The sequence below is a fragment of the Nestor notabilis genome, unplaced genomic scaffold (genome assembly GCF_000696875.1).
Source record: "Nestor notabilis isolate BGI_N333 unplaced genomic scaffold, ASM69687v1 scaffold14877, whole genome shotgun sequence".
NCBI classification, from domain to species: Eukaryota; Metazoa; Chordata; class Aves; order Psittaciformes; family Psittacidae; genus Nestor; species Nestor notabilis.
The window spans coordinates 52,926-66,912 of record NW_009936179.1 but is presented as its reverse complement, the minus strand read 5'-3'; the positions used below and the strand labels follow the sequence as shown (position 1 = coordinate 66,912).

The 13,987-nt window shown below is 39.7% G+C and overlaps 1 protein-coding gene across 1 annotated transcript in view; it reads right to left on the bottom strand.

Annotated features, from left to right (window-relative positions):
- The window catches only part of USP54 (ubiquitin specific peptidase 54), a 52,309-nt gene that overhangs the window by 10,829 nt on the left and 27,493 nt on the right, over positions 1-13,987 (bottom strand). Inside the window, exons 10-16 of the mRNA XM_010018210.1 lie at positions 12,650-12,820; positions 8,550-8,681; positions 7,886-8,266; positions 6,243-6,477; positions 5,240-5,391; positions 4,016-4,189; positions 807-926 (exon numbers count right to left, since the gene is read on the bottom strand). Coding sequence (XP_010016512.1) covers positions 807-926; positions 4,016-4,189; positions 5,240-5,391; positions 6,243-6,477; positions 7,886-8,266; positions 8,550-8,681; positions 12,650-12,820 — 1,365 coding nt within the window. The remainder of the gene's footprint in view (positions 1-806; positions 927-4,015; positions 4,190-5,239; positions 5,392-6,242; positions 6,478-7,885; positions 8,267-8,549; positions 8,682-12,649; positions 12,821-13,987) is intronic.

Sequence of the window (13,987 nt, the reverse complement as noted above, 5' to 3'; positions counted from 1 at the left end):
AGCAGGAATACCCAGCTGGGATTTGAAATTCAGCACATACCTTGCTGGAATGGAAGCTAATAAAGCTATCACAACAGCTGTATGCTGTGCCCCTTACTCTGCAGTCCATAAAAGCCAATTTCTAAATGCAGATGCACAGTAGCTACCCACTCCGTCTGCAGCCATTCTATACAGACAGAGGGGAGCATGGGGTGAGACAGCCAGCCAGTCATAATGGAAAAAGACTGAAAATAAAATGAGATCATATAGCACACATTCTCAAAGGTCACAATGCATTTAAGCAACTCAATGTTCTAATGCTTTTTTCTTCATGAAAGTCATATACTGCATAGCTCATTTCTGTTAATCCACAGGACTCAAGTGGGCTACCATTTTCTTCCTATGCTACACCCTCCATGAGAAACAGAGAAGTTTCATGGCCCTTGTCATTTGGCCTGAGGATGGGAAAAATTGTTAACTGAGGACCAAGTGGCAGGGGGAGTTCCCTACTAGGTGCTTGCTGAAACGCACCATTCAGTACCACAAGAGGCACATCAGCACCCCAGTGCTGCTACTGCCGTAGCGCTAGAGAGAATACCACCACCAGATGCAAACACGAGAAAAACAGAGATGAAGAGGATAGGACTAAAATCCCCAAAAGGGAATGCTTTCAAAAATGAAAGATTGTGTCTCCCTGCACATTCCTAAAGACCACCTGGATCCCCGTATTACTACCTGACCATTTAACATGATTCAAAGTTTCAGACTTGTTTATATATTAGTAAACTGTCAAAAGCGCAATAGCTCAGGTGGTTAGAGTTACTTACATATAGCTTCGTTACAGAGAGCCAAAGCTGCAGCACAATCCCCCTTCTGCTCCTGATTCAGCGACTCTTCAAAGATTGAGTCTGCCTCCTGCATCGACTTCTCAAAGCCATCATTCCTCCCTGCAATGGGCAGCACCCTTCATTTTGGTTTCATTCATTGCAGACCCCTCACTTACCCTCGTCCCATTTGTGACTGCCAAATTCTTCCACGCATGGGAGTCTTGCAGAGGCTGCACATATCCCAGATCACACCTAGGAAGTACAACTGGAGCACCCTGATATGCTTGACGGCTACACAGTAATACAATGTGAACCACTTTTCCCCCCTCAAATTTTGTTTACTTCAGTTGCAATGATTTACTATTTTCAACAGTCTAAATCAGTACAGAAGATGGTATAGACACATTAGAGTCAATTCTGATGACTTCTGTCAAGTAGGAATTAATTTAGAATCAATTCTAAATTTAGAATTAAATCTAAACCAAAATATATCAGTAAACGAAATCTAGCAGGTCAGGGCTTTCCTTATATGTTAAGTCTCCTGCTAAAAATCATCTGTGTCTTCTTTAGATATCAAATTATTTCCATACAAAATGGAAACAAACTGAAACAACTGAGACATCTGGGAAACAACTCAGACTTGAGTGCAAGTTTATAGATGTCTGCAGAAAATAATTCTACAAACATGAAGTTCTATGCACAATACACTCAACTGCTGAGACAGACACATGGAATATGAAAACCCAATGGTCTTGCAGCTTTGGAAGGAAAAACACAGATGTAACAAGCTGAGAAGAAAGAGACAGTTGTCAAGAATTCTTTATACAACAATTTAGAAAATAGTGTTGGAGAGAAGGATAAATTATCCTTGGACACAAAAGAAACACTGTGTCCTGGCATCAGAACATCCAATTCTGAGAGGAGGAAACACCCAAACAATCTGGTGTAACCTATTAGGCATTATGCAAGTTATGCACTAAAATGTATACATTCAAATGAGGCAAAAGAAAACAGAAATTTTTTTAGCTTAGGGGTGGGGGGGATGTTTGTGTTTGGGGGTTTTTTTTGGGGATGTGTGTGTTATTTATTTTTATGCTTTGGGGTGGGTTTTTTTGTTTGTTTTATGTGTGTGTTGTTTTTTTAATGACGTCTCTGTCATTGTGGTAGAGAACATGAGTATCGTTATCAGCCAACAATAAATTGTTTTCTCAACTTGCCTAACATATGCTATCTCCTGGCCTGCTCCCCAAAACCCTAAGGCACAGGTGCAAATGCAAACTTTTTTATACCATAAACCACCAAGAACTCTCATGAAAGGCAAGTACTGTAGAGAGAAGTGAGAGTTGTTAGAGCAGTGAGTTAATCAAGCAGCACATTCAGTTTCAAAATCAAGGCTACTGAGGCTTGTAATCAAAGCCAGTATATTAAAGTTAGCTTTCTTAGCATGAATTTAGCAGTTTACTTGGGGGGAAAATGAGTCACAAGTGTTCTGGAGTAACGCGCACAAGCAAGCCTTCCAGGCAGTCAAGCAGTCTGCTAACGTTAAGTATTATTACACCTCTGGCTGGGGTGGGGAAAGACTTAAAAGGAATAAACAAAAACTTCCCCAGATCTCAAGTCGATGCCTGTGTACTCCTCAGTCTACTGAAGTCTTTTTTTATTAAACATTAGTCTAGTTTACTTTCTTAACATGGAAAATCTAAGCAATTTTTGCTTCTACCAACTAATAAAACAAGAGATCACAGATGGGTAGTATCTTGGAGAACACGCTATTTTCTTTCAGGCAGGAGAAGCAGAGAAGACAACATCTTCATACTCACTAACAGAGGTTAACTTTCCAATTTTTACATCATTAGTATTCATGCTACAAAAGTAGTCGTAAAAAAAGATACCCATCTACTTTGGTACATCAGAATTTTCCACCTGGTTACTGGCAGGTCACAGCAGGACTGTAAAGGATAACTAAGTGGCTCACTGATGGTCAGCAAAAATCTTAAGAACATTCCCACAGTTAGACATCCTCATAGAGATCGTATTTTTCAGTGGTCATTGGCACAGTAACACCCTGGCTCCTGAGCAGCTGGCACAGCTGTAGGCTACAGAGCACTGGCTGTACTGTGCCTAGCTGGCATTGCTGTGAGGTGCCTCTCTCCTTCCTCTCTCTCCTGTAGCAGCAAACCAGCATCTCAACTCTTACCTACAACAGGTTTGAGCAAGCAGTATGGGATGCCAGGAGGCTTGGTAACAAAGGAGGCCACAGTGGGTTTGCCCCAGTCATGCATGCATTTGTGGGAGTAGAGCCCAGGTGTTCATTCACACCTTGCTTGGCTCTGCTGACCCACCAGCAATGCCCACTTCCCAGTTGAATGCTCTACAAGGCTTCACTCTTGACTGGGTCAATGTACTTCACCCCCCTTCTCTCTGACTCCCCTTACTGGCTGATGGAGATTTAAGGCTAAATCAAAGGTGCTACATGCGAATCCTGTCACCAAGTTTCCTCTGCTGCAGCTCTATACTTCCAGTTAAAACTTCTGCTGCAATCCCCTGCCAGAAACATGAGGAGTCATGGAAGACAATCAAACTTAGTATCTGGCTTCCCCCCCACCCCTCCCATTTCTTTTTCCTTAGAAAATGTATGTAATCTAAACCCAGCTCAGATTTTCAATTAGATCCAGTTTAAGCCTGCCACAGTACTTGTTCTCGTGCCTGTGCTGTGGCTGCACAGGTGGCCAGGGAGAAAGAGTGGGAAGTACAAGAGCAGGAACAAGCAGAATTGCTTACGGCCGTGGTTTTACCAGAAAAAAAAAACAATGGCCTAAGAGAACAAGCTAGCTGCATGTGAACCCAAGATGTCCGAAATGTACCAACAGCCCTGCTCATTCCAAGATGTTGATTGAAGCCTTACAGCTAAATCTAGATATCAATTCTAGTAATGGTGCATATCGCCATAACAATGGAAAGGTGCAGCTATTTTAAAACACCTCTGCATCAGTCTCATTTAAGAAACTATTTTGTCAAAATACTAAACAGTTTTTTTGTGCCCTACAGGTTTGAAATTGATGGTCTTTCACTAACTGAAGGTCCAAAATTGTAATGGAGGGGGAGAGAAAAAGAGAGAGAGAGACTTAAAATAGGAAATTAAGTTCAAAGGTTTAAAAAAAAATTCCAGCACTACAGTCTTGCAAAATATATTGCATTCAAAAAGTTACCCTGATTCTGCAGTTCATCTAGATCCATGAACCTGCTGGGGTGGGGATTAAAGCCCATTGCTGCCTCAATTTCCTTTTCTCTTTTTCTGAGTAGTTCTTGTTCACGTGCTCTCCTTGCCACTTCCTCTTGCAATTCGTCCAGTTCGCTCTTTAAAGGGCCAAACATCTCCTCACCTTTCCCCAAAAAAATAAAAAGAGAGAAAAACTTTTTTGATAGTAACATCTCTAGAAGATACTCTTTAATATACTTTAAAAGGCAAAGCAGTATTAATGGAGAATACAATTAACACTAGAAAATAACAGACTGACCAAGCAACGACCGCAGAATTTCAGACAACAAATTTTACTTTCTTAAATTTTACTTTTAGAACCCTGCCTAAGCCATTTGGTTTCCAATTGCCTTCTCTGTGTCAGTGACTGGCAGAAACATTACGGTATTGCTTCAAGGTCCCCTGCAGCACAGCCCATCCCTGGATTCACTGACCCAAGAAACAGCTAACAGAACAGAGAGAATCACTTTAAGAGATAACCCTAAACTGATGCTGAAATCTTGAACTTTCTTACTGTGCTTATAATTTGTAAATAATGCTATGTCAAATTAGCCAGATCAGTAGCTTTACTTAGTAAAATGGATTCCAACTGAAAAGCTTTTCATCTAACTGCACAAGCAGATGAAAATGGGAAGAAAGTAAAGCACATCAATATTGTAGTCAACAAGCAGAAATCAGTCATCAGTCTCGCTTCAATTATGACCTGTATTCAGAAAGTGTCTACTCTCCGCCCCACTTTCCCTTCCCCAGGCATTCTCTGGAATAAGGTACTTGCTCAGAACAATACATAATTGGAATGCACATCTGCAAGAAAAGCTCAGCCTTAGCCTGATATTGTAAATATCCATTCTCATTATGAGCTTTTTTTCAGGACTTATGCATCCTCCTAAGTTTTTACGAGTTATTCTTGGGAAGGTATTTTCCACTGATGGTAGAATACTGAGGTATGGGGAAGAATAAGAAAAATAGTTTTACTTTATCAGTTACGTCAATACTCAAAAAGATGCTAGAGCAACATGATCAAAGGAGTATTGCAAACATGTTTTTTTGCAACCCCCTTTGGTAAATCTTCTAAGTTGTATCTTGTAAAACCATGCTGTGATCCTCAATGTTTCTTCTCCCTTTCCTCATAATTTCACATCCAATACAATTTACCTTGCAAAACCACTGCTACCAGGGAAGTGTATCTTACCAACGGTGTGTGGGCTGCGTGCCCAGCTACCAATTGATGAAGTAGACTCCACTTCCAAGATGCTGCTACTATGAGACTTTGGGATGTTACGCCAGGCAGGAACCAGTCCACCTCCTCGCTTCATATGAACATCCCTCCAAGAAGAGAAAAATTAGTTTATCATTTTACCAATCTCTGCAGGAAAAATTATATCTATCTTCTCTTTTTTAGCATCACATAAATATTTACTTGCATTTTAATTTAAGAAAGCCTACCATCAGAAAACCTTCAGATAAACATGGAAAGAGAAAGTTAACATGGGGGAGAACAATAATTCTGTTCTCCTCAATGACAGTATGCAATGTATATTAAAACTGTGGTCTGATGGCTGTTCTCAACAAATTTCTACAGCTGAAAATCTACTATTCCGGCCATACAGTCTCAGTTTGTGAATGCCTGAAGCTTCCTGAGCCAAGGAGAGAAGCACACTATGCTGCCTATTTGCATATAAATATTGCAGGTGTAAGACTTCAATGAAACTCTCAAACTGAAAATGTTGAAGATTTCTATACAAGAATATTGATTTCTCATTTTCTACAAGGCTTCTCTCAAACAATAACTTAACTGAAACAAAAAGGTCCATGCTTGTCCTTTGAAAAAAATTTCAAATGACAAGCAGGAAGTTTGATATTTTAGCTGAATTTTTGAATCACAGACTAACAGCTACTTAGAAGCATAATTTTAGTCAACATTTCTCATTTAACGAACCCCATTTCTTTCTCACTAGCAATACGTTATCAAATACAGCTAATATACTGACAAGAAAAGGAATCAAACTCACTCAGATTCCTGTTTCACTTCTATTTTTCCCCTGCCCCAGTAAACCTGTATTACAAGCTAGGAGTGCTGTTTTGCATTTTTTAAGAAACGTTCCATACCATTACTTAACTACAGAAACCAAATCAAGATTTCAATCACTCAAAAAATGAAGTTTCTTGAAATCTACCTGTGGGTACTTGAGCTTTCAGACAAAGGCAAGTCCAGACTAACAGGGCTGTTGCTGTTGCGCTCACTGCTTTCATAGCCAGACTCCATCCTCTGTATTAGATGAGGCTGCTGATCCACCATATGGTGCTGGGTGCCCCGGCCTAGCATACCACGCTTGTATCTGACATTTGACTGGCTTGATCTTATTTCTTGAACAGTGTGTTCCTTCACCTCATTCTCAGTAAGCTCTTTACCTGTCAAGACGAATACAGGTTGGTAGAAGATCCAAACTTCAATATCAGCAATTCATCTATATATACATGTTAGCTTCTCAACCATGCTTAAAATCAGAAGCTCTGTCTTAAGTGTAAAACTAGCAATATTATGCAAAAACAAACAAACAAACAAACAAAAAAACACCCCACAACCAAAACCACCCAATACTTTTACAGCATTCCTAGTAATGTTAAGCAATAATCTATTCAACCAATTATTTTTTTAATCTCTCCCATACTTACCATATTCCTCTCCCAGGTAACAATGAAGTCTGGAAAGAAAATATTTTCCTCCCCATAACTATTTGTATTATTGCAAGATCATTTTACAGCATACCCAACTGCATTTCCAGTTTATATTTGTTATCATACTCTGTCATAGCTATGTCAGATGCTGCACTTTTTACATTATTTTGACATGGACAGGATTTTCTTTTAATTCTTCCTTACTGCTTTCACTATCTTCCCATTTGTCTTGTTTGCTCTCTTTGCTTCCTTCCCTGGAACTGTGCTCTTCTCCCTTCACCTTCCCTATACATATTTATACTTCCCAATTCTTTTCAACCTTTAGCTCCTTCTAGTTGGTATCATCTGTCTCTCCCTCTCTCCAGGCTCACAAATATCTGCAGCAGCATCCTCACTAACCACAACTCTGCTGCCAGTCACACAAACCTCTTCTCATCCACACACTGTCCTTCAAGCTCTCTGAGAGGGGAGCACAGCAGCATCAAAACCAGGAACAGGAACACATCTACTCTTCACAGCCTCTACAGTTTCAGGAGTACCCTTCTAATGATAGGGAGCAAAATAACCATTATATTCATGTGCAGACTGAAGAAAGGAAAGTAGGGGCTAAGGCAACAAAAGATACCCAAAATTATTTTACTGCAGATTTTATTACCTTTAAAACCAGCAAAGCTGAGGACAAAGTCTCTATGTACAAGTGTAAAATGGCCCATAAAAATCATCACTGGCTGCCAAACTCTTATCCTCACAATGAGAATTCAGAAATGACATGCGAGGTACTCGAAGTACCACAGTCTGAGTCATCATGCAAAAAGACCATGAACTAGAGAAAAAAACAGACCAATACAAAAGTCCATTCCAAGGGATGAACTTCCAGATACTTAACAGTCTAGGCTTGCAGCCGTTTAAGCAGCAAAGGCAGTAATGTTTTTCTTATTATTTCCTTACATGTGAAATTTAGCAAATCATACATGCAGCACAAATACCCATACAAAAACTAGCCTTCAAGGACATGACTCACCACTGACCTAAATACCACATTCAAATTTTCACTTCCCTACCTTACTTAAACCAAATGGGATAGTGGAGTATTACAAATTCCACACATTCTGAAATAAATCTTTTTTTCTCAAATTCTTACCTGCTTCTTCAGAGAAGGGGCTAAGCTGAGTGTAGCCACAATGTTTCCTCTTGTCTTTACTGAAGATGCTGTCTATATTCAGAGACTCTCTTCTGGGTCTCCAGGTTGGCCGGTACCTGCTCGATGAACTAGATTTAGACTCACTACTGGTACTCTCCACTTCCCAGTCTCGGCAGTGTGCAGATAGGCTTTTTGAGGGTCGTGTTTCTGTCTGATCCACACTACTCCCTCCACGAGGGGAATTCTGGATGGTGTGAGAAATCTGCTGTGGTCTGCTGTGGATCATATTGCTCACTGTCTCTTTAAATTCCCTCAGCCTGCTGGTGCTGCTGGATGGTTTGGAGGCAGTTCGGGGGGCTTGTTTCTCCTTCAAGGTTTCTCCTGCAGTTTGGAGAGACAGCAAAAGCCACAAAAATAGCTTCAGATTAAACTAGCAGCATCTTCATGCAGACTTTGGAAAGTAAAAACCAAAACACCCCCACACCCTCCAATACAATTAAAAAAAAACCAACAAAAAAAACAGCCAACCAACACCCCCAAACAAACAAACAGAGCAGAGACAGGACAAAATACAAAGATGTAAGAAACAAGGAGGTAAATGCATTCATCTTAAAAACATGCAGAAAGAGATACTGATATCTAAAAATACAATAGCATCTCTTGCCTTCACTATGGTATCCTGATGACGGAGCCTCATCTCCTTTTCGCCGGGAACGGCTAGAACTCCTCTTGCGGTCTGCCAGCGAGCCCTTTTTGGAAACGTGCCTCTGATTGCACTCACTATCAGTCAGGTGCCCTGAAAGGACAGAAGAACACAGTAGAGATGACAAGAGCCTTCAGACTGAGTGTTCAGTGCACTAAGTGCGGCAGGGCTTTTCTGCTCCTTAGGAGCTGCAGACATTCCAATGCTAACTGGCAGGTTTGGGTAAATTTTTGTATCCAAAAGTTTTTGGTTTTGTCTGGGGAGCGTGTTCAGTTTTTAAGGTCACAGATGACAAACACAGCTCCTCCAAGGATAATTAACCAGCTCCCCTCTGGTTAATGAGAGCTCATCCACAGGGTGAGGAAAAAGTTGACTCTGACTTGTCTTCTAATAGTGTAAAGACACCACTTTCTTGCTGTCTGAGTACTTTTTCAGTTTTAACAGCCATGAACACAAAATTCCTGAGGACAGCTTGCTTGACATTACTCCCTGAATAAAGACTCAAACACATGAACAAGCCACCATTTAATAATAAATTACTCCACATCATCAGCTGCTCTGCACTATTTATCTACACTCTCTTTGCCTGTAGCAAATACTAGGTAATCTGAGTTAGCTTAGTCTACAGTGAAGAAGCCTCAGTTGACTCTCAAGGGTAAGCCAGCTAATTCGCATCTGCCACAAGCTAAGAGCATACACACAAACCATCAACATGGATCAGCTGACACACGACAACATTCCCTTACTACAGGTCATGTGTCTGAGTGCTAGTATTTTCTCTTGCACACAATTTATTCCCCATTTCCTCACATCAAATGTAAATTAACAGCATTTGACATCACAAGTATTCTCTATTGTCTTTTTTTAACTTTATAGTTCTCACACATTCACAGACCTAAACCTGCAAGCACAAACACACGCATGGCTTTACTCACGTGAGAAGTCCCAAGCAGAGATGCAGGATAAGAAGGGAATTTATGAATAAGCTACAAAGACTTTTTTCTAGCCTTTATATTACCAACTTCTACCTTGCACAGGATGATAGGAAAGGAAAATCCCTACTACCCAATAGTGGATTAACAGCCCCGATACAGAGCTGGCTGTCCTGAGCCTTCCCTCTTCTCTAAAAATTAACAACATTTAAAATAGATTTTACACATGAAAATGTACTTTCAACCACTGAAGAAAAATAATTCACTTCAACTACAATTGCTACAGATTTACTACAATAAATGAACAGGAAAGAATCCAAACAACAAAAAGCAAGCTACACAAGACTCACATTTCTATTCAGTGGCAAAGTGGAAAGTGATTCTGTAGCCAAATACTTTAGAAACAAGAAAATCACATAAAATAAATTAAGTAAGTCGAAGAGAAATGTTGGCAGTGAAGATAGAAGATGTGCAGCAGTTAGGTGACTGAGCCATTAAGTCAGAGCTTTGGGAGAATTTTTTTCTTCCTTTACAGCACAGACTCTAACACATCTTTTAGGGACTGAAAAAACAGTATTATCTTAGAACTTGTAGCAGCTCCCCTCAAGACAGAAGAGGCTTATGTTTCACTTCAGAGTGCACAATTCTCTGGTTAAACATTTTTTCCCCAAAAGTCCTTTCAATCTGATAGGGAATGCTTGGGTATTATCCCTCAAGTACTATAACAGAAACTATTTAAAGGCTGCCAGCTTGCATAAATATTTTCTCATCCTTTCATAAATTGCCAATTTTCTCCTATTGTCACTGGACATTTTATAGCCATAGAAGAGATGCCAACAATCCAAAGTCTGCATGACCAGGCTTTGCTGTCTGTACTTGGACCCTCTGGAACAAAGACTAAATCCAACATAATGCATGATTATAGGAATATATTCTTACAATACCAAGAATACATGCTAACACTTTACACACATTTTTTTAATTCACTAAAACAACAAGCTAGGATTTCTGTCTGGGTACCCAATCATATGCTTAAAAGGTGTCCCTTGCTGAATGTTTCACCTAAACGCCTCATCCTGCAGAGATGGGATGGCTTCATCAGCAAACAGCAATATTCAAAGGAAAAGTTTGGAGTTTTGCAGGGGTTATGTGCATGTCTAAGAATATGTTAGAGAAGAGAATGAAATCAAACAGGTTAAGACAGAACACCCCCTACTCCCTCCCACTGTAATCTCTTTTGCATGAATAGGGCAGCCAGAATACGCACAGTTTTCTCAGCAGCACAGGTTGGCAGGAGCGAGAGGGCTTATGCAGCCACTCTTCATGCCCCCATTCTGAAGCACCCGGGTGCCTGAGGTCATACAACCCAATGGTGGTCCTTCCCTGGAGGATGATGTGGGATAGAGTCCATAATTTTCTGGGCTGGAGTAGTGGGTAAATGGCCATTAAATGAAGAATCCTGCTCTTGCCCAGAATGACTCAGTTGACAGGTCAATGTGGATGGCTTCTTTATAGCCCCACGGATCAGCATTTGATGACTGAGCAGTTGTATCAGTTGGCAGATTGACTTTTTTGGAAAGGTTCTGGGTAGGTAAAAAAAAGGTTAAACGCCCAGACAGGTGGCTAGCTAAGAGGACAGACTGACTATAGGCTAAAGCTGCATCAGGGAGGATGAGGACAACTGAATTTAGGTGGAGAGACAGGCTAAGCTGAAGGGAATAACATAGGATAGAATCAGTAGGAGAAGAAAGGGAAAAAAAAAAAAAAAGGAGAAAGTCACTAAAAATGACATAACAAAAGGTTACATGCTGAGCTTCATGCTTAAATGTTTGCAACCATCCCCCTACTCTACTTTTCTGCTAACTTCTGCATGGCAAGTTTTGCAGGGAAGAAACTAATCCAATAAACTCCATGCCAGTTTTGCATACTATATAAACAATATTCCACTAGCACTTCCAATTTTGCCTCCTCATCACTCAAATTCTGCTCCAACTTTTACTTCTTTCTCACACTCTACCTAGGACTATGACTGGAACCTACAGCATTAAGTATTTGCTAAAACATTGTAAGTACTGTCTGGCTATTTAAAAATCACGCATTACAGTTACTTGGACCTCTGATGAAGAATCAAAAAGTACTGAAGAAAATTAACTTGAAATATTTTTCCAGATTTTAGATGTGAAATATATTTGTATCATAGATTCTTTCAAATGAACCAAATACACATATTTAGCCACAATGCAAGAGAACTATTTTGCAACTAAAAGCACAAAGAGGTATGATATCTGTTGACACTCTGGTACAACAAACAGTTGCTGATTCAACTCTTAAATAGGCTTAGAAAGTCTACTTAAGGCACAGTAAAGTGACTTTTCAAACAGACTTAGCAGATCATATTTCTGATGCTTAAGAAGTCTGACTCAAACTCATGCATCACTTTTTCACAAGTCATGTTAGAGTTACTGTATTGAGAAACAGGCTAGCTACGGTCACTGGGCCTGAGTAATAGGGGAGATCTAAGCCTTCAGACTTCCAGTTAACCTGTTTTCAACTAAAAAGTGTTCAGCTGCCTGAAGCAATGTATATACATATAGTCTTCTCACTGCAGATTCTCACTTAATTTGCTTCCACGGCAGAGGCAGGAAATCATCCTATGCTCCTTCCTGGTGTAGTAAATACTACTACCAACACCCACTTACATAGAAAGTCCTTAGTCCCCAAGTATGAGATTCTGGTGATGAAAGCGCCTTTCCCAGATAGCTGCCACTCCTGAAATGAAGTAACTGCCCACAGGTAAGTAGCACACACAGCACTTGCCAAAATGTACAATGGCACTGCACAAACTTCAGTTTAAAGAAGTAACACAGAGAGTAGGTAGGACCGTGGATAGCAGAAAGTATGTCTGTAAATGTTTGTCTGGCTAGATAAAAGTCTACAAAAACCAACAAGACATTTACAATCATGCTTATTTTTTTGTGAATGCTGATGGTTCATTACAAACCAAAAACATTTAGGATACTGAATTGTTCACTGTTCTGTTATAGGCTGTATGTAGAGACACGTTCCTCTGGAATCCACTGCAATCATATTTAATGTCAACAATCACAAAAATATAACAGGATCTGTTACCTGTGTCCCTGCTGCTTTGTGAAGCTGCATCATTCTCCACATTGTAGATGACTGTCCCCTGGGAGTCAGAGGAGAAGTGACTGACCACAGACTCATGGTGCGCCTGTTTATAAGGATAGCTGTCTGTAGAGGAATCTGTCCTGGTATCACTCGATATGGAAGGTTCTCTCCCTAGGGAATGAAGCAATGTCAAATTTCAATCTTTTTGTGCTGTTATTAAAGTCAGAAGAGGCTAAAAAAAGAAAAGAGAGGAAACTACCTAGAATTTAACAGAAAAACAGAGTACCAAATATACAAACTCAGATTCAAGGATGACAAATCTTATGGGAAAGGTCCTCTCCTTTTGAAGGGGGAAGAGATTGTCATTCCTTCTGCAAACCTTTATTTCTCTCTCTCTGATAACTCCAAATTTATCAAATCCTTTTATTATGCAAAATAAAACTATGTCCATTGGACTGAGAGTACACATTAGTACCACAAAGTATTTTTCATTAATTTTCAACACTGTCAAGAGTAATTAAAATATGAAATACACTGCTTCAGGGGAAGTCAAAGTTAAAGAATTAGACAAGTACAAAATACTAGGAAGAGTAACAAGAACATCACAAGTCGTAATAATAAGCACATTTACTCTATTATGAAACAAAAGCTTACCTAGTAAAACTTTATACTGAAATAGTGTTATCTAAAGCAAAGTAACCTGCTCCTTAAGAAGCTAGCATTGATCCCCTGCACAAGCGGGGTACTGAAATGATTCAAATTCAGTACAGTTATTCCTAAACTCATTAAAAGAAGATGAAAAGACAACTTCCTCCCACCACTTTTAGTCCATAAAAGCAAAAATCTGAACACAGTTTGAAGACGGTTGTCCATTTTATATACGTGATGTATACACTCCAGAATATATAAAATATTCATTTCACACTTGTTTCTCACTGAAGAAGTTAAAGAAGAAAGAAAGAAATTGAAGAAGTCATTCTTATGTTTAATCGCAAACTCAGCCTGCAGGCACTTCATGTTTTTTGTAAGAGTAAGTCCTGTAGCTGATGTCCTATTTAAGGATGGCCAACAAATTCTGAGGTCAGAAACTTCCCCCACCTCTTTACTGATAAAAGATCTTACTGTCTAAAGGAATACAGAATACAGCTGTTAATGGCGATGACAGTCACAGAGAGAAAGATAAATGTAGGCAACAGGAATCAGTGCTATGGAACTGAGTACTATAAAACAATTTGTACACTGAAGTCCTTATCCAACAGAAAATCAAAAACATTAAGAGGAGTTGTTTGCACTTAGCTTCACAACATTTCATAGCAGCATCTCTGACAATCTTTCCTC